The following is a 17,514-nucleotide window of genomic DNA, read 5'->3' as shown; positions in this document are numbered from 1 at the left end:
GAGACCCAGCACCCCAGGCCCTCCTCTGCTGCATCCCCAGACACCTTTGCCACTTACTTCTTTGAAGCACGTCCAGCATTTGCAGAAGCACAGGCGGGAGCAGGGGTGGGTCTTGATCATCACCTTCCCATACTTCTTGGCTTTGGCCGCGTAGTAGAGCCGGCCCCGCATTGCATGGCGCCTGTCAGGCGGTAGCGGGGGCGGGGAGGTGGTAATCGTGGGAGGGTGGGGAGGGATCTTGAGGTCAGGGGCCAGCAGAGTCACATCCCGCCCCCCACCCCACCCCAGATCCAGACAGGCCCCGCTGCAGCCTCACCTCTGATCGTCCAGGTCAATCAGGGTCCTGACATCATAGCAGAAGTGGACTTTGGTCACTACACACCTTGGATAGGCCTCACTGCAGCCACAAACATGGATGCTGAGCCAGCTGTGGGGCTAGGAATGTGCACCCCACCCTGTGCCCAGAGCCACAGCCCACAGGGCTGGTGGCTCAGCTGCCTGTGGTTCCTGATTCTTGGGCGGAGAATCCAGCTCTTGCTCCTAAAGCCAAACTTCAGGGTTGATCCCTGGTAATCTGAGATATGCCACATCCTTCCCACAGGACCCAGAATAGGGCCAAGGGGCAGAGCTGGAAATTGCCACTCATAGAGAGATAATTAGCTCCTGGGGCTGGGAACTTGGGTCACAAAAGATGTCTCAGGATGACCTGCTCTGGATGGCTGTGAGCCAGGAGCTCTCTGGGCTCGTAGTCAGTGCAATGAAGGAAAGGGAAATCGGCTCCCAACCCCCTGACACCTATGCCATTCAGAGAATCCCTGACTTCAGAAGCCCTGCTCTGGCCCGAGGGCTCCCCAATTCTGAAAGGCTGATCCTTGGCCCAGTCCAGGGCAGGCCACCACCTTAGGGTGTCTCTCACCCCACCCCCCATGTGAGTAGTAGTGCTGACCTACTACTCACATGAGGATCCAGGTGGGGTTACCAGGACAAGGCAACCCATGCTCAGCCCACCCAACCCACTTACTGAAAATGCTTAATGATGATTTCTGGGTCTTGGATGTCTTTGGGGACATAGGTGATCATCAGTGTCCTTGTGACCTGGATAGGGAGGATAAATGGAGAAGGAAGAGTGTGCTCACATGGTACTCCTGGGTCTTTGGGTGGCCCCGAACATCTAAAACAGGCTTTCCACTTGTCGCACCTGGCAGGCTTAAGTATTGGGTAAAGCCTTGCAGGGGTATGTGGGGTGGGGTAAAGTCAATCAAGTCCACTAGGATGGATGGCTTCAAAGGAGCTGATCCCACCCACTCCACTGAACCTTTGAAAGGCTGAGGACAGGAGCCAGGGATGCTCCCCTCTGCCATTTCCCCACCTCACTAGAGCTCACACACCCCTTCCCCGTGGTGCTTACTCATGACCCCTGGGTGCTTATCGCCACATCCCAAAGGTGCCTGTGCACTCCAAACACCGGAGCTCTGCCTGAGTCTCTTTCCTGGCCTTGGGGGCACGGCCAGCCCACATGCAGACCAAGGAGTAAAGAGTTAAAGCCCCCAAATGCAATCCTCAGCCAGTGATGCACACCGGAAATTGGTGAGAAAATGCCTCCGACTGCTCCCCATTAGGCTGGGAAACTCTAGGGTAGACACTCTACTCCGATTCTCAGAGCTCCCCGTGGGATTAAGCACCGGCTTTCACAGTAGTGAGCTGCCCCTTTTCACTCCCTTTTATCAGAGGTCTTCTCTTCCAGTCCCTCTGTCCCCCAACCCCTGACCCCGTGGTCCTTCCTGGGATCACCTCCCAGATAAACAAATGCTACTCAAATCCTTATCTTAAGGTCTGCTTGGGAGATGGGGTAGGGGTAACCCAAACCAAGACTGAGTGGGGAGACATGGGGCAGGACATGGGGTTTCTGACCTCAGAAAGATTCTGGGAGGGCAAGGAGCTTGGGCATAGCTGAACTGGGCAAGGCTAATGAAAATGTTTACCGAGAGGTTCAGCAGGGAGCACTGATCGCTTAGGATGCTGGACTCTGCTGGTCCAGGGGTTTCTTTACTCTTAAGTTTTTAGATGGTGGGGAGGTCCAGGGGTCCTTGGAGAGGGGACAGGGCAGCAAGGGTGCAGAGGTAGAAGGCACCTAGGACAGTCATTTACCAACCAGTTTGGAAATGGTTTAACAACTGAGACAGCTGTGCAGGGGTGTCAGGTGATGATTCACAGGTTAAGGAGAGGAAGCTTTTCTGTTCAGGTGAGACTACTCCCCACAGGTGTACAGAATGTGCCCAGCTAGGAAGCCTCTGAGTCTGGGAGTGGGAAGGTCCAGCATGGGGGTGGGGGCGGCTCTAGCTGAGAGAGAACAGTTCTGGTATCTCTTTTCACTTACTCACCTTGGAGGACTCCTTGGGCACAAAACCTAAGCAGTGATGAGCCATGAAGATGAGGTTGGTGAGGAAGTAGAAGAAGGAGAAGAGGCCATGCAGCCACAGGACCTTACTCCTGCCAGGAGTAAGACGAGGAGGGTGAGACACCTTCTCCCACCCACACAGTGGCCCTCAGACCACCCTTGGGTGCTTCCAGACACTCAGGCACGCTGGAAGGGATGGCAGTGGTGAAACAAGGGTGTCCTGCTCCAGCTAATTAAGGCGAACATTTATTGAGTGCTCACTATATGCCAGAGCCAGGGTGGGACTAGATAATTTATGTCAGGGGTCCCCACCTGGCAGGCCGCAGACCGGAACTGGTCCATAGCCTGTTAGGAACTGGGCCGCACAGTAGGAGGTGAGTGGCAGGTGAGCTCCCCAGTGCTAGCAAAACCGCCTCAGCTTCACCTCAGATCACCAGGCATTAGATTCTCATAGGAGCACCAGTCCCTGGTACCAAAAAGGTTGGGGACCGCTGCTATATACACATTTTCTCACTAGACTCTCACACCATGTTGAGTATGGTACTGTTACGATCTTCATTCTACCCCTAGAGAAATGAGGGTCAGAGTGGTAGGTGACCCGCCTGAGGTCACTCCTAGTAGTGGCAGCCCTGTGGGGTGAGCTCAGAGCTGCAGAAGCCCTTAGCTTCTTCACCACTATGTCACACTGTCAGCAGCTGCAGCTCAGACTCCCATGGCTGCCCAGTAAACCGAGCAGAGGGGCCGCCCTACCTCTTTGATGGGAGACTCTAGGGTCCTACACAAGCCCCAAGGAAGGAGGACCCAGCAGGTTTGCTATACCTCCCCTGGGGTAGAAAGAGGGGTGGCATTTGTGCTTGGGGCTCATGTGATGCTGTCCCAAGGCACTTGGACAGGATGACTGTTCAGAAATAAGGCCTACCGTCCTTGGTGTGGATCAGGGAAAGAAAGGCTGCCTCATCACTTGTCTGCACCGCTTGTCCCAGTGCCTGACAGTTCCTCTAACATTCCCCATCTAACTGGACACCTGCATCAGTTTCCTCAGACAGGGCAAGGTTACATGGTCTGTAAGGAACATTCTAGCTCTCTGCCAGTCTGGATTTATGGATGTTGAAGGCTCTTCGCTGCCTGATTAAAATTTACTTCCTGTTGAGAAGATGTAGGTGCCTCATGCCAGCGGCGGCCTGGGGAGAAGCCGGTAAGCTCTGCTCTGGTGTCAGCAGCACCGCGGGAGGAGCTGGCTGAAAGGGAAAGTCAGAGGAGGCCACAGCTCCGTTCTGCTGATTTTGGAGTTTGATGGATTGCAGGGGTACAGGGACAGAGGGGGAGGAGGAGGGGAAGTGGGAGCAAGAGTATGTGAACCCCCACTCAAACCTGCTGGAACCGCTGCTTCTGCTTTGTCAGGAAGTTGGCCGAGCCTGGGCACGATATCTAGTGGTCTATTTTCTCAGTATGGACCAGCAGGGTTTCATCTGGCTTGGTACAAATTGATTTGGCCAACGATTGGGTTGGCTAGTGTTAAAATCCATGCTTCCTGGATCATGAGGGCTGGAAGGAGCTTAGAGATCATGTCCGACAGCCCTTCCCCCACCACAGACTAGGCATGAAGCTCAGAGGGCACGGGTGAACTGTCCCAGACCCAGGGCCAGCTAATGCCAGAAGTGGGCATGAACCCAGGGCATGTGGTTCCTCCATCCCTCCACTGTGGGAATCAGGTCTACGCTTCACTCGATTATATGAGGGTTGACCTGAATGTACTTTGTGGGCAGGGAAGCAATGCCTTTTACCTCTACTCTCTAGAGTCTTCGCCTGTTGGGAACTGAGCATACTAAGCAAATAGGACCAAATTTCCAAGTCTTCAGGAGTGGCTAGTTTGGGTAGTTCTACTAAGTACAGAGATACCCATATGGGGAACACTGAGTCACCAAGGGCCCTGCCAGAAGCATCCCATTTAGGACCTGGGTTCCCGAGGAAACCAGGCCACTCTTAATGGCAAAATGGTGCCCAGAGTATGAACTCATATGTTGGACCTTCTGTCCCCACCAACGCCCCCAGCCCATAGAATGGGAGGTAAGAGGATCAGGTACCTACTCTGTGGAGACATTGACAATGGTGGTCCGACCAAAGTGACTATTCCGGTCTGAAAGAGAAGAAAGTTGCTGACCTCAAGCCTGGCCCCTTGATTGCTGTGGGGGTGCCAGAATTCAAGGCTCTTGAATGAGTGCCCGGGGTCTAGAGATGCTTGCCTATGACCTGCTCTTCCTTCTGGTTCCCCAGAACTTGCCCCAACTTCCAACACAAACAGCAGAGGCCTCTTCTTCTCCCTGGGTCTCCTGATTGGGGCTCCTCAGCCTTGAAGCAAGACTGAGTCTTGGTGTGACATCCCTAATGAGCGACTGACACTAATTGGCATCCGGAAAATGCTTGGCGAAGCAACCCTTGGCCCTGCCATGAGCGGAATGATGAAATTAGCAACCTGTTACCACTGGCAACAATCACAAGAACCCAAATCTCCAGGAAATGTGGTGCTTCCTCATTTGGACAGAGCAAACTTTCTGGCTAAGTGTGTTAGTTTGTTGATGTAAACACCTCCTCCAGGTTTTGTGAAACATATCTAGAAACCCCACATTATATTGTCATTGCCAACATACTAGCTTAGGATGAGAATCTGGAAAGATGGGGTCAGAAGTTTGCTCTGGCGGTGGCGTTTGGTGGCATGGACACTGTGTGCTACATTGAGTTAACTGAGGTCTACCCTCTGGCCGAGGAGAAACAAGTAGAAACCTGAGCAATCAGAGTAAAGCTGGCTGCCACCTGGGCATTTAAGGTGCTATTCTCCACCACCTAGTTGCACAGCTTCATACAATTCTGTCCATCTTCCTATTTCTAAGTGAAATACTGACTGTTATTCTCTGAGCACCTACTACATCAGACACCATGCCAGTCACTCGACACATTATCTCCCAATCCCCATGACAATCGAGAAAACTGAGGCCTAGGGAGATTTCTTTACCGAATATAAGACTAAATAATTTTCTAGATTGGGTAAAGGTATCTTCTGGGAAGTAGATGTGGGTAAAAGTTGGGGAACCAAGATTTTTCTGTCTTTGAAGTCCAAACCCTCACTCGTGATGTTATTTTGTCAAAAGGATTTACCCTGTTATAACAAGTGTGGGAAGACGTCTTATGAGACAAATCCTGTGCTTAGGGTCTGTGTCCATCAGAGTGGGTGTGGGGAGATATCACGTTCAGGGATCTTTGGAGTGGGTCACTATGAGAAAAAGGCCTCCAAGAACACTTGGCCAGATGTGACGTGGGGTTGTGGCTAAACGTTCAGTTCTAGACTGAATTACTACTAGGTGTCTCCTAGGTGCCAGTCCCTAGGTCAAACTTGCAATGAAGGGGGTATCATCTCCAGTCTCCACATGAGAGATTTGAAGCACAGGTCGCTAAGGTCACATAACTAATTTCAAGAAGTGGAATAAAAAATGTCAATTTCTAGACTCCCAAGACCCAAGCTCTGTCCCACCTACAAGGCTGCCTCTCGGGTCTAGTGGCCCAGCCCCAGTGCCTGCTGAGCTCCACCTACCCAGCACGGTCCCAGTGTAGTTGATGGGCAGAATGATGCCCAAGGAGGGGATGCAGAGGATGAGCACGAAGATGATGAGATGATACTGGAACATGATGTAGATGCGGGCATCGTCTCCACACTTGTTGATCAGATCTTCGTTCCTGGAAGAGACACACAGACAGGACATTCCTCAGCTTAAGGAGCCAGTGTGGCAGTGGCTTAGGCTGGGAGTGATGTGGGTAGGTAGAAGAAAGGGAGGGAAAATTACCACCCTAACCCCAAGTTTTTATTTTATTGTTTTAAGTAGATGCATTCTACTTTAAAAAGTTATTTATTTTAATTCTTTAAATTAAAAAGGAATACTTAAAACCATAATGATATACCATTTCACATTGCCAGGCTGACCAAAGTTAGAAAGTCGGACAATACCAAGTGTTGGGAAGGGTATGGGGCACTGGGAGCTTCTTACACTCATGGGTACATACTTTGTCACAGCCACTTTGAATAACTGAATATGTTCCCACCCTATGACCTATAATTCCACTCCTGGGTTTATATGCAACAGAAATACATGCACATGTGCATCAAGACACATCTATAGGACTCGCATAGGTACATTATTTTTGATAGTCCCAAACTGAAAACAACCTAAATGTCTATCAAAGGTGAAACTGACATAAGAATTGTGAGATATATATGTAGTAATCTATCACCTATCCATCATCTACCTAGCTATCTATCATTTATCATCATAGCTATGTATATATAGATATATCAGATTATGTAGCTATAAAATGAAATAATATACAGAGATAAAAATGAATGACTATAGCTGAACCTCACAAATACATTGTTAAGTGAAAGAGGCAATGCACAAACAAAACATGCCAAATGCACAGTGCAGAGACACCTACCATATGAAGTTTTGTGTTTTGCACGTATGCTACTCCCTCCTAACAGACACTTTCTCCCCCGTCCTGTGTATACCCATTTCTATGTCAGCAGACAGCAGAGAAAATCTGGAAAGTCAGTCTCAAACTATCCTAAAGCGTTCTTTTTCTCCCAGACCTGAGGATGTGGTCAGCTCCAGCAGGCTCATTCACCCATTTTCCTCCTTTTTTCCCATGCAAAGGGCTTGCTAATTTGCCATCACATCCTTTCCCGTCATCCATAAATTTGCTAAACCCAGGAAACTAGAGCCAGCCTGAACAGCCAGCCTCCCAGGGTGACAAGCAAATGTTCATATGCAATATTGGTTATTTGTAAAATGCAAATATAGTAAACGCTTGTCGAAAAGAAAAGAAAATTTCCTTGAAACTGTTGACAGCAATTGCCTCTGTGGAGGGAGTTCGTGAAGAGGTGCGTGAGAGACTGGAGGTGGATTTTTATGTTTCTCTTAATTAAACGCATCTGTGTGAGCTTGTGCATGTTTCAAAAATTAACAAAGCAAAACTAGAGAAGGTGCCAAGAAACAAAAGTCTCTGTTCTGCCTACATGTGGCTAAGTTTCCTGAACCACACATAAACTAGCCGTATCACTTCCTGGGGACTCTGATGAATGACAAAGAAAGACTAGAGGCCAAGGCTATGGAGAGTCTCCCTTTGGTGAGGCTGGGGCTCAAACACAAGAAGCCACTAATCTTAAGCTCGGTTTCGGATTTCCAACGCCTAGTCAAGGTGCCCCATGCCTTCACAGGGTTCCAGGCCCTTTGTTGGGTCTGAAGAAAGAGATGTTTCCTGGTGTGGTGTGGGTGGGGTGGGGTCTTGGTACAATGTGTGAATGCTTTCAGCAATACTCTTGAACGGTGGGCATGGAGGCATAGGAGAAAGAAGTCCTATGAGCCTTTGCAAAGAAGCAGAATAGTAGGCCCAGCCAGGGCCCCTGGGGCAGGTGGCCTCTGAGGGGCAACGAGGCTGCACCCTAAGGCAGGTATCACCAGGCAAGAAAGGGCCGTGGAGAAGGGTTTTGAAGGATGGGCAGTGCAAGACAAATAGGGGATATTTAGGGAGAGCTCAGGAACATACAGGGCTCTGAGGTGGAAACAGGGCTGTGTGCACACATGCATGTGTGTATACTTGGCTGAGTGTGTACATATGCGTGCATGCCTACATGCATGTGTATGTGTGCACGTGTGTACACACACATAGTGGGGCATAGAGCTCTGCTAACTGTCTGCTCAGCTGAAGCATTTGGCTGGTATGAGGGAGTCAGGACAAAACAGGTGACTTGAGGACTATCTCTGTGCCGAATGGGGTCTGACACTGAAGAGATCCAGAAGGTGAGGTGGGCAAGGGGCTGCTCCTGTGTAATCAGGCACTGAGGGTGAGAGAGGAAGCCTGTCCTTCTGCCCAGCAGTGCTGTTATTTTTCCATTTTGACAAATACGATGAATGATGTTCACGGAAATAAAGCAATTAATAGTACGCAGGATTTCTTTTTTCTGGTGTGGAGCATGTAAAAGCATTTTTATAAGCATATGAAAGTGGTCCTTTCCTGAGGGTTATTGCAGAGATAAAATGGACTGTGGGCTGTTTCTAGTTCCCATGTCACCAACTATAAGCCCAGAAAGTATCCTCTGCCTGGGCCTGGCTGAGGTCATCAGTGGGAAGTGGGGAGATGGGTACAGAATTCAGGCCCAGGGCAGGAGACTCCGCCCCACCCCCTCCACCTAATAAGGCAAAGCTTCTGTCACAAGCTCAGAAAGCTCAGGCACTTACTTCATGGTGATGGTGTTGAAGAACCAGGAATAGAAGCCCTGGGGAAAAAAGGAGAGAAAGCATGAGAAAATCCAGGCCTGGACCTGCCCCACCCAGGTCTGGGAATCCGGGCAGAGGCAAAGTGAGGCGGCCTGAGGCAGTGTCCATTGGGAGTCTTCTTCCCAGGCAAGAGACATCAAGAAAGAGGCTGAGTCCTGGAAGGAAGCTGGCTAGGTCTGGAATCAGTGGTGACTGCTGAGAGAGATGTTGCCCCGGAAGTGAGTTGACACTCCTCCCACTGGAGTCCTGTTGTAGGAAATGGGGGCTTGGGCTAGAAGGAGAAAAGGGATGCTTTTGGGGGTAGACATCAGTTGCTTTCTGCCTGTTCCTCATTGCTTCCTTCAGGGAGATGTCCTTCCCCCTTGCATGTGGTCAGTTGGGCTATCCGTCAAAGAGGCCACTGCCACCAGTGGTCACGTGACCAATAGGAGCATGAGCCAAGTAGGACCAATCAAAATTCTCTAAAAGGGATTGACACGGGTGTTGGGAGAGAGGTCCTCTCTCCCTCTGAGTTTCTGTACCTTGGTAAACACCAATGGCTTGGTGCCATCTTTGGCGCCACATGCAGGGTCTTGTCGGAGAAAAAAAGCCAGCTCAGAAGAGAAGACCAGAGAGAGAATCCCAGTGGCAACGCTGGACTTCCTGGATCTAGCCGTACCTGAAGCAGTTGCTTCTCTTGAATTTCTCCACACTCAAGCCTCACATTACCCTTTTGTAACACTACTTTGAGGTTTGTTTTTTTTTTCCTTACATCTGAGGGTCTTGTCAATGATGACTTTCTCTCAGGGTCTTGCTGTCTAGAGTTTCCGGGTGGTGGGGAAATGTGGCCTTGGCCTTGGGAAGTCAGCTTGGGAAGAGTGTACATGAGGGTGGGCTAAGGCTCATGCTCTGAAAGCTGCCAGATCTGGTAGCTGGTTAAGTTGCCCTGGTGCATGCTTCCTTCTGGGATCCCAGGTTTAACAAGACCTTGGTCGCAGTTCTTGACTGGCCCCCACAAGCCCGTCAGTGAACCAGACAGGCCCCTGGAACCACACAGGTTGGAGAAGGGGTATTTCCCGAAAGGAAGCGATGAGGGGCAGGCAAACAAGAAAGAGGGAGAGGGCAGTTTCTTGCTCCCTTCTGTATAAGGCCACTTTCTAAGTTCCCCTCCTTGTGTTGGGTTGATGGACAGTGGGAATGTCCACTTAAGGACTGTTTACCTCAGGGGGACCATTTTCCCAGCTACATCCTTGGGAACTAAAATAAGGACAGATATCCAGGTATGAGTTAGGGCAATGATGGGGAATAGGATGACGGTGGCAGCAGTGACTGGAAAAGTCCTCAGGGAGGGGGTGACTAGCTAGAGAAGAGTGTGACTGAGTCTCGCCACTTCTTGCATGGAGAGTCTTCCTGCACAGCCCTCCTCTGGGCAGACAGGGCTGTGATTTACTCAGGGAGCAAGTAAGTCTGCTGATGGCCCCTCGTGGTTATGGACAGGGGAGGATACACCTTCCCCAGAATCACTTCCACCTCTTTCAAGACAGGTGCACAGGTGTATACCACACAGTGTACGTTCATGTCCTGGAATTCACATAGGACAGGACCATCGTGAAAGGGCAGAAGTGGCAAGTAGAAGTGTGATCTATGTACCCACGAAAATCATAAAGACAGAGATGTGTAAGTGAGCATGTGTGAACCCATCTCTCTGTTTCTCTCTCTCTGTTTCTTACAAACACACACACGCACACACACACGCACGCATGCATGCATGTACATTGTAGCTCTGAAAGACATAAACCATTCAGAAAATTTACCAGATGCACAGTAGGTCTAAGATGCAGATACCAGTTCCCCTCTTCTCCCCACCCCTATAGAAAATGGCCCCAAGTTCCCAGGGGCCAGCTCAGCTGACAAGACCAAGTGACGGTGGTCAGTTCACTGGACCGATCTTTGTGGCCTCATCCTCCCCATTCCACCACATGGGGCACTGACAGCTGCTGTGACTGGCCCTAAGCACTCTGGTGAGACCAGTTTGCTTCCCGTACCAGTCAGCCTTCCCATACATTATCCAAGTGCCCTGGAGCACTTCAGGGCCTGCCTCACTGCGTTCTCTCTCCTTGTCTAATTTCCACTCTCTTCAGTTTGACAGCCTCTCACCTGCCAAAATGATTTCTTAGACAGTTTTTAAATAAAATTATTTTTTTGTCATTGTATGAAAATTGAAAAGTCAACCAAAGCGATGTTTCTAAAAATAAACCCGAGGGCCACCTTGCAAGGGAGGTATGACTGTCCTTGTTCTATAAAAGAAGAACCTGTCTGAGGTTCCCCACTCTGATGGGGGCAGATCTTGGCAAGTAAAGGACCTGGTCTCCCGGATGGACAGCAATGGAAGGAAGATGGTTCTGCTCACTCACTGGATCCAACAAACCTGTGTCAGATTCTAATTACAGGACCGGCTAGCCTGGGTGCTGGGACAGCAGTGAAGACGCCTGGTCAGTACCTGCTTTTTCCGGGGGAAGGAGACACACTAGACCGATTGTGCAGATATATCATTACAGACCGTGTTAAGAGCATTGAAGAAAAAGGATGCATTTTCCATGAGCATATTATAAAAGATCTGGACCCGGAAGGGGTGAATAGGGCTCCCTGGGGAAGTGGTGCTTTTGCGGGAATCTGAACAAAGGGTGTGCGTGTTAGCATAAAGAGGGGCCAGTGGGGAAGCAGGAGAGGGAGGAGAAGGGAAAGGCCCTGCAGAGGGAAGGAGGATCTAAAAGATGGCTAATGGGCCGGGGGTGGAGAGTTCAGAGGAGAAAAATAGACTCACAGGTGAGCAAGAGGCCAAACCATGAGACCAAGTCATTTGAAATTTATTCCAAGGACATTAGGGAGCCATTGAATGGGTTATCCACATTCAGAGATTGCTGTGGATGAGGTAGGGGGCAAGCGTGGACCTACAGAGATCAGCTAGAGGCTACTGCAGGCATCCAAGTGAGGCCTGAACTGGGGGATGGTGGGAAAGGTAGGGAGAAACAAAACTGAGAAGGTAAAAGTCACCCAACTTAACCATGAACTGGCCGTGCCCAGGAGAGTGGGCAAGAACAAGGGAGGCACAGCTGGTGGATGGTGGGAAGAGTCTGAGACCAGGGACCTAGGAACAGGTGGAGGCGGAAGGAGATCATGGCATGTTTTGGACATGTTAAATCTGAAATGCCTTTACAATATACATGTGGAGATTATTTGAAGGTCATTGGATAAATGGGACTGGAGCCCAGAGGAAGGTTTAACTAGAGACAGAAATTTAGGAGGAATCCGTGTAGAGGTGGCAATTGAAATCGTGATTGTGGATGACATGGCCAGGGAGAGAGAGTGGAGAGAGAGAGGGGGCGGGTCTGGGATCAGCTGTGGGAAACTCCAGCTGTGGAATAGGGGCCTGCAAAGGGGACAGGGGAGGAACAGACAGTGACGTAGAAGGGACATCCAGAGAGCGTGATGTCAAAAGCAGCAACTGGAAGAGCCTGGTCAAGATGGAAAGAAGTTCTAGCAATGTCTCCGACCTTTCTGGTACCAGAGACCGGTGCTCCTATGAGACTCTAACGCCTGACGGTCTGAGGTGGAGCTGAGGTGGTGATGCTAGTGCTGGGGAGCGGCTGCAAATACAGATGAAGCTTTGCTCGCTCTCCTGCCACTCGCTTCCTGCTGTGCGGCCCGGTTCCTAACGTGCCACAGACAGGTATCAGTCTAAGGCCTGGCGGTTGGGGACCCCTGGTCTACAGGGTCAGCCCTTTCTGAGAGATCAGACGAGACCTGAGGAAAGTCCACTGGGATTCATGGCATGGAACCACTGATGACCTTGGGGGCTGTCTGAAGATATTCACCATACATGAAATGATGGGGGCGAAAGCCATATTTGCGGGGCTTGAGGAGTGGGAGGTGTGAAAATGGAGACAATGAGTGCAGATGCCCTTTCAAGAGATTAGCTGTAACAGGGCAGAGGGACACGGGCAGCTGTGGGAAGGGTGGTAGGCAAGGGACGTCTCACGCCTCCCTCCCTCTCTGCGTCCAGGTCCCCACTCATACATCATCTTCTGCCCAAGGCCATCCCGACCACCGTCTGTAATACTTCAGCTCCGCTCAGTTGCTTTGAGTGCCTTCCTTGTCCCCTATTTCCTTCACGCACTTATCACTGTCCTAGATGCACCTGTCTGGGTGTCTCTCACCCAGGAAGAAAGTGTCATGAAGGAGGACTTGGTTTGTTTTATTCACTGCCCAGTGCCCAGCCTCCAGACCAGTGACTAGCACATAGCAAGTGCTCCAAGCAGCTGGCTGAATGAACAAACAAGCCCAGGTGGAGGAATGGCATTCAAGGGGAAAAAGGGGAGAAGACCGGGCTCCAAGGAGTAGATTGGGTGGCAGGAGGTTGGGGGGTCCCTGCCTGAGAAGGGGAAGGTGAGTGCTTGGCTCAGTGTGAGCCTGGGGGCAGTGAGAGGGTTGGAGATTTGAGGAAGAGACAAATTAGCTTTTAAAATCCCTTTGGAATATTAGAATTAGTTAACACATCTTTGGCACCCTAGGAGGTAGGTATGGTTAATATCTCCATATATCCGATGGGGAATTGAGGCCTGGCAAGGCTGAGGAATTTATGTAGTCACATTGCTAGAAGTGGTTGTGTCTGGCTGACTGTAAAGCCTCTGATTATGAGCATGCTCCTTCCTGCACACACCAGAGCTGCCTGCCCAGAGCCAGGACCCTCACCGCCACCCCGCCCTGGCCCAGACCTGCCCCAGCACTCACCTTATCCTTGTGTTCCATCTCCAGAGAAACATCCGAGGGAGACGTCTTCTCACTCTGCTCCCCATAGATCAGGGAGGTCAGGCTGCCAGGCAGGAAAAGCAGCAGGGAGGCGGAAAAGGAGAGAAAAGCCTTCAGGTGCCTGCCTTGCTCTCTCTCCTGCTCCCTGGGCCAAGGGCTGCCGTGGCCTCCTGCCCAGCAGCAGAGACACCTCAGTTCATTTGCTGAACACACAGCTCTGGTTATAGACAGTAATCACCCCTGTTGCCAGGTGCCCAACGCATCTTGGGAGTCACGAGATCCAGCAAGTCTGAGGTCTGAGAAGAAAGTGGCCTCGTGCCCAGAGATGGCTGCCCTCCAAGTCACCTTTGTGTGAGGAGGGTCAGAGCAGGTGCAGGGATGGGTGATGACGCACGCGATACCTGCCGTAGCTTGGGCACTGATCAGAGCAGTGTCCTGGGTGCAGCACATCCCCCAAAGAGCAAACAGCTCTCATCCTGACCCCCAGCCTCTCCTCACCTGTCATTGTGGATCAGCAGAGCCAGGCGCCCATAGTCCCACGCGGCTTTCCGGAGGAAGGAGTAAACCAAAACGATGAGCTACAGGCCAGGAGAGGCGATATGGGGCAAGAGAGCTAATGACGCCTTCCCCTAGGCTGGCCCCTGCATTCCCCCGAGAGAGACCTTGTTCCCTGAGGTCCCTAAGGGGTCCCCCACTATGTGGCCACCTCTGTCAGGGTAGGGGCCATGTCTTTTTCAACTCTGCATTCCCAGGGTCCAGCCGCTTCCTGGCACGGAGTGAGTGTTCAGAGTTTGCTGAATGAAAGTGCTGGTGCCATGCTTAGAACTATCAGACAAGACACTCCTTGAAGAGATCAGCAAGGGGAGAGAGAAGGGAGGCCCAAGGGCACTGGCCAGCCGGGCCTTTGGACGATGGCGCATGGAAGAGAATCTTGGGAATTCTGCTTGTTCTCCCAGCCCCTTCTTCCCCACGGCCCACCAACCGGGGGCCGTCCTGGGAGAGACTGTCATTCAGGGAGTCCCTATCACTGTGGCTGGTGTCCATTTGAACAGTTGGGCCCCTGTTGCAGCACTTGTGAAAGTCTGACTGCCTGCCCCCGCTGAGACATTATGGTCTGCCCGCCGCAGTGCCCAGGACTCACCACCCACAGGACGATGTTGAGAAACAGCACGGTGGGCACACCGCCGAAGGGCTGCCCCTGTAGGACGGTGCTGTGAGACTGGAAGCACTCATTCACCGACATGTTCTGTGTCTTTTCGGCCACATTCAGGTTGCCTGGTGTGACAGCCATCCTTCAAGGTCCCCTGGTGAACAGAGGGGTGTCCAGGTCAGACGTGATTCAATCTCTCTCACTTTGCAAAATGCAGGAGCCCTCCCAGGAAGCTGGAGGGAGGTGCACTGAGTGCACATCAGGCCCAGTGCCCACTGCCAGCTTATAACTGGTCAAGGCAGGTGGGTGGCCTTGAGATGACACACAGCCGCACCCTGTAAGGGAACAGCTTCCTCAAACCCAGGGCCGTGATGGTAGAATTGCTCAGATAGCCTGGGAGCATTTGTATTTTGTACCACTTGATTCATTTAGAAAAATAATTGTAAAATGAACATCTAAATGGTCTTTCTAATTCTACCTTGGTGAAGCTTTTCTTGTATATAAATGAACAAACTTCACAAAGGTGGGTCAGGTCTCAGAGTGGAAACATTCCATTTAGAGGATGGAGCCAGTGCATTCACAAGATGCCTGTGCTGATGGTGCTCACTGCTGATCACCTCTAACATCCTATGATTCTCGGATGCAGTACCTAGGAGAAGCTGTAGCTCCTAAAACTAAATTAGGTGAGGATGGAGAGTGCCTCTCATGTAGCAGTGACTCAGTAAACGTCACTACCTAATATTGAACTTGAACCGGGAGACCAGCACCCGTCCAGGGATCTGAGCCAATCCAGTGACCTTGAGCATTCCGAGAAGACTCAAATGCAAGGCTCCAGGTCACTGGATCAATATTCTTCAGGCATGGATAAGAGTGAGAAAGCATGAATGAAAATTGGAGGCAACTGGTAGCTTCTTGGACTTAGCTGCAAAGTTGTTATGATTTTAAAAGATCATTCCTTTTGGCTCCAGGCCTCATCTCATCCTAGAAACTCTTCATTCTCATTCAAGAAAAGTAGATTCATTCATTTATTCATTCAACAAATATTTAGTGAACAATTGCCTTCTGCCAGACTAATGCTGATGATGCATCAGTGAACAAGACAAATAAAATCCCTTCCTCATGGGATTCTGGTGGGAAGAAGCAGTGCAGAGGTGAGGGTGAAATTAGAATTGTAGAGAGCATGATTGGGGAAGGCCGCACCGAGACGATGACATTTGAGCAAAGGCTTGAAGAGAAGGAGCAAACCATATAGCTACCAGAGAAAGGGCATTTCAGGCAGAGCAAATGGCCCGGGGGTGCAAGCTTATCTGGAGCACTGAGGAAGAGCAAGTAAGCCAGGGTGGCTGGACAGGGGAGAGAGAAGGGCATGGGCAGGGTTGGAGGTATCGAGTCAAGGAATGACATGAAACAAGTTAGTATTAAAGGGATCACGTGGACCCTTGTATTGAGAACGAACAGAGAAGTAGAAGCAGAGAGGTCAGTTAGGAGGAAACTGTACCAATCTAGATAAGAGAATGGTAGCCTGCACCGGGATGGAAGCAATGGGGGTGGTGAGAAGTAGCCAGATATCAAAAGTATTTTGAATGTGAAGCCAACAAGGTTTGCTGACAGATCACATGAGGAGTGTGAGAGAGAGGAGCTCAGGATGACTCTGTTTTTGGCCTGAGAAGCAGGAAAAATCCAGGTGCTGTTATTGGATAGGAAAGACAGGACGCGTAGGCTGGGAAGTGCAGGGTGGTCATGGGGATCGAGATTTGGGTTTGGATGTGCTAAGGGGAGATGCCAAGCAGGTGGTTAGCTGTGTCGAGCCTTTAATTCACAGGAGAGACTGGAGACATAAATGCGGGCGTCACCAGCATCACTGAAGGAGCAAGTATAGTGAGGTTCAAGATCTGAGCGTGAGGATGTTCCCATGCAGAGAGGCGAGGCAGATGAGCAGGAGACAGAAAAAGGAATTGGGAAGAGAAGCCAGTGAGGAAGGAGGGGGGTGCCCTGGAAGCCAAGAAAGAAAATGATTTTAGGAAAAGGGAGGGATCAGTTGTGTTAATGTGGCCAAGTAAGATGGCAACTGAGAATTAGCAGAGTTGAAATAACGTGGAGGTTATTTGGTGGCCAGACTGAATCGCTACAAGAGAGAATGAGAGGCGAGGGCTTGGAGCCAGTGGGCGTGACCAATTCATTCATTCAAAGAGGAACCAGAGGAGGAAGTGGTTAGGATGGGGAGAATAGCAGCACGTGGTATGCTGATAGGAATGATCCAGCAGGAAATGAAAATTTGGTGATATAGGAGAGATGAGGACTCGCTGGAGCCATGTGAGGATGTGGGAAGTGTGGGGAACTAGTGTACAAGTGGAGGAGCTGGCCTTTGCCCAGAGCCCAATAGCTGACCCCTAGCAGCAGGAGGAGAGGCAGGTGTGCTGCTGGAGCTTGTGGACACACTCTCCTCATTGCTTCTACTTTCTCAGTGAAAGGAAGAAGATCTCAAGTGAGTGTGCGATGCTGGTGGTGGGCAGATATGGGATGTTCGAGGACAGAAAAAAAGGTAGAAATAGAAATCTAGAGGAGTGATCTAGTAAATAGATTAGGAGAACGTAGCAGAATTGCTGGGCAGCACAGAAGGCCCATTGAGGACCACGGTGTTGGATTTACAAGAGCAGCCAGACTCTGATGCATTTCCCTTAGCCGTATTTATCTGTGAGGTTACCAATGTGGAAGAGGCGGACAACTAGGTTTAACCGGGGCAGAGGTTTTCCCAAGTATGAGAATGAGACAAGAAGGTTGAAGATGTATGCAAGGGAGTAATTTTAATTAGACATGGCGTTTGAGCCAGGTAAGGAGAGAAATGGGACATGAGA

The 17,514-nt window shown here is 50.6% G+C and overlaps 1 protein-coding gene across 5 annotated transcripts in view; it reads right to left on the bottom strand.

Moving 5' to 3' along the window:
- Window positions 1-17,514, bottom strand: part of TMEM63C (transmembrane protein 63C) — an 80,184-nt gene that overhangs the window by 16,773 nt on the left and 45,897 nt on the right. For 3 of the 5 annotated variants that reach the window (XM_011357060.1, XM_011357061.1, XM_011357059.2), the window contains 10 exons: window positions 14,651-14,813; window positions 14,008-14,087; window positions 13,492-13,573; window positions 8,683-8,720; window positions 5,985-6,127; window positions 4,487-4,535; window positions 2,382-2,490; window positions 1,022-1,095; window positions 317-397; window positions 58-181 (listed from right to left, as the gene is read on the bottom strand). In XM_011357060.1, coding sequence (XP_011355362.1) covers window positions 58-181; window positions 317-397; window positions 1,022-1,095; window positions 2,382-2,490; window positions 4,487-4,535; window positions 5,985-6,127; window positions 8,683-8,720; window positions 13,492-13,573; window positions 14,008-14,087; window positions 14,651-14,800 — 930 coding nt within the window. In that variant the 5' untranslated portion in view covers window positions 14,801-14,813. The remainder of the gene's footprint in view (window positions 1-57; window positions 182-316; window positions 398-1,021; window positions 1,096-2,381; window positions 2,491-4,486; window positions 4,536-5,984; window positions 6,128-8,682; window positions 8,721-13,491; window positions 13,574-14,007; window positions 14,088-14,650; window positions 14,814-17,514) is intronic. The other 2 variants (XM_011357062.1, XM_011357063.1) reach the window with 1 other exon arrangement.

Source organism: Pteropus vampyrus, unplaced genomic scaffold (genome assembly GCF_000151845.1).
Source record: "Pteropus vampyrus isolate Shadow unplaced genomic scaffold, Pvam_2.0 Scaffold32, whole genome shotgun sequence".
NCBI lineage: Eukaryota > Metazoa > Chordata > Mammalia > Chiroptera > Pteropodidae > Pteropus > Pteropus vampyrus.
Note: the sequence above shows the minus strand (reverse complement) of the source record. Positions and strands in the feature narration are given on the sequence as shown.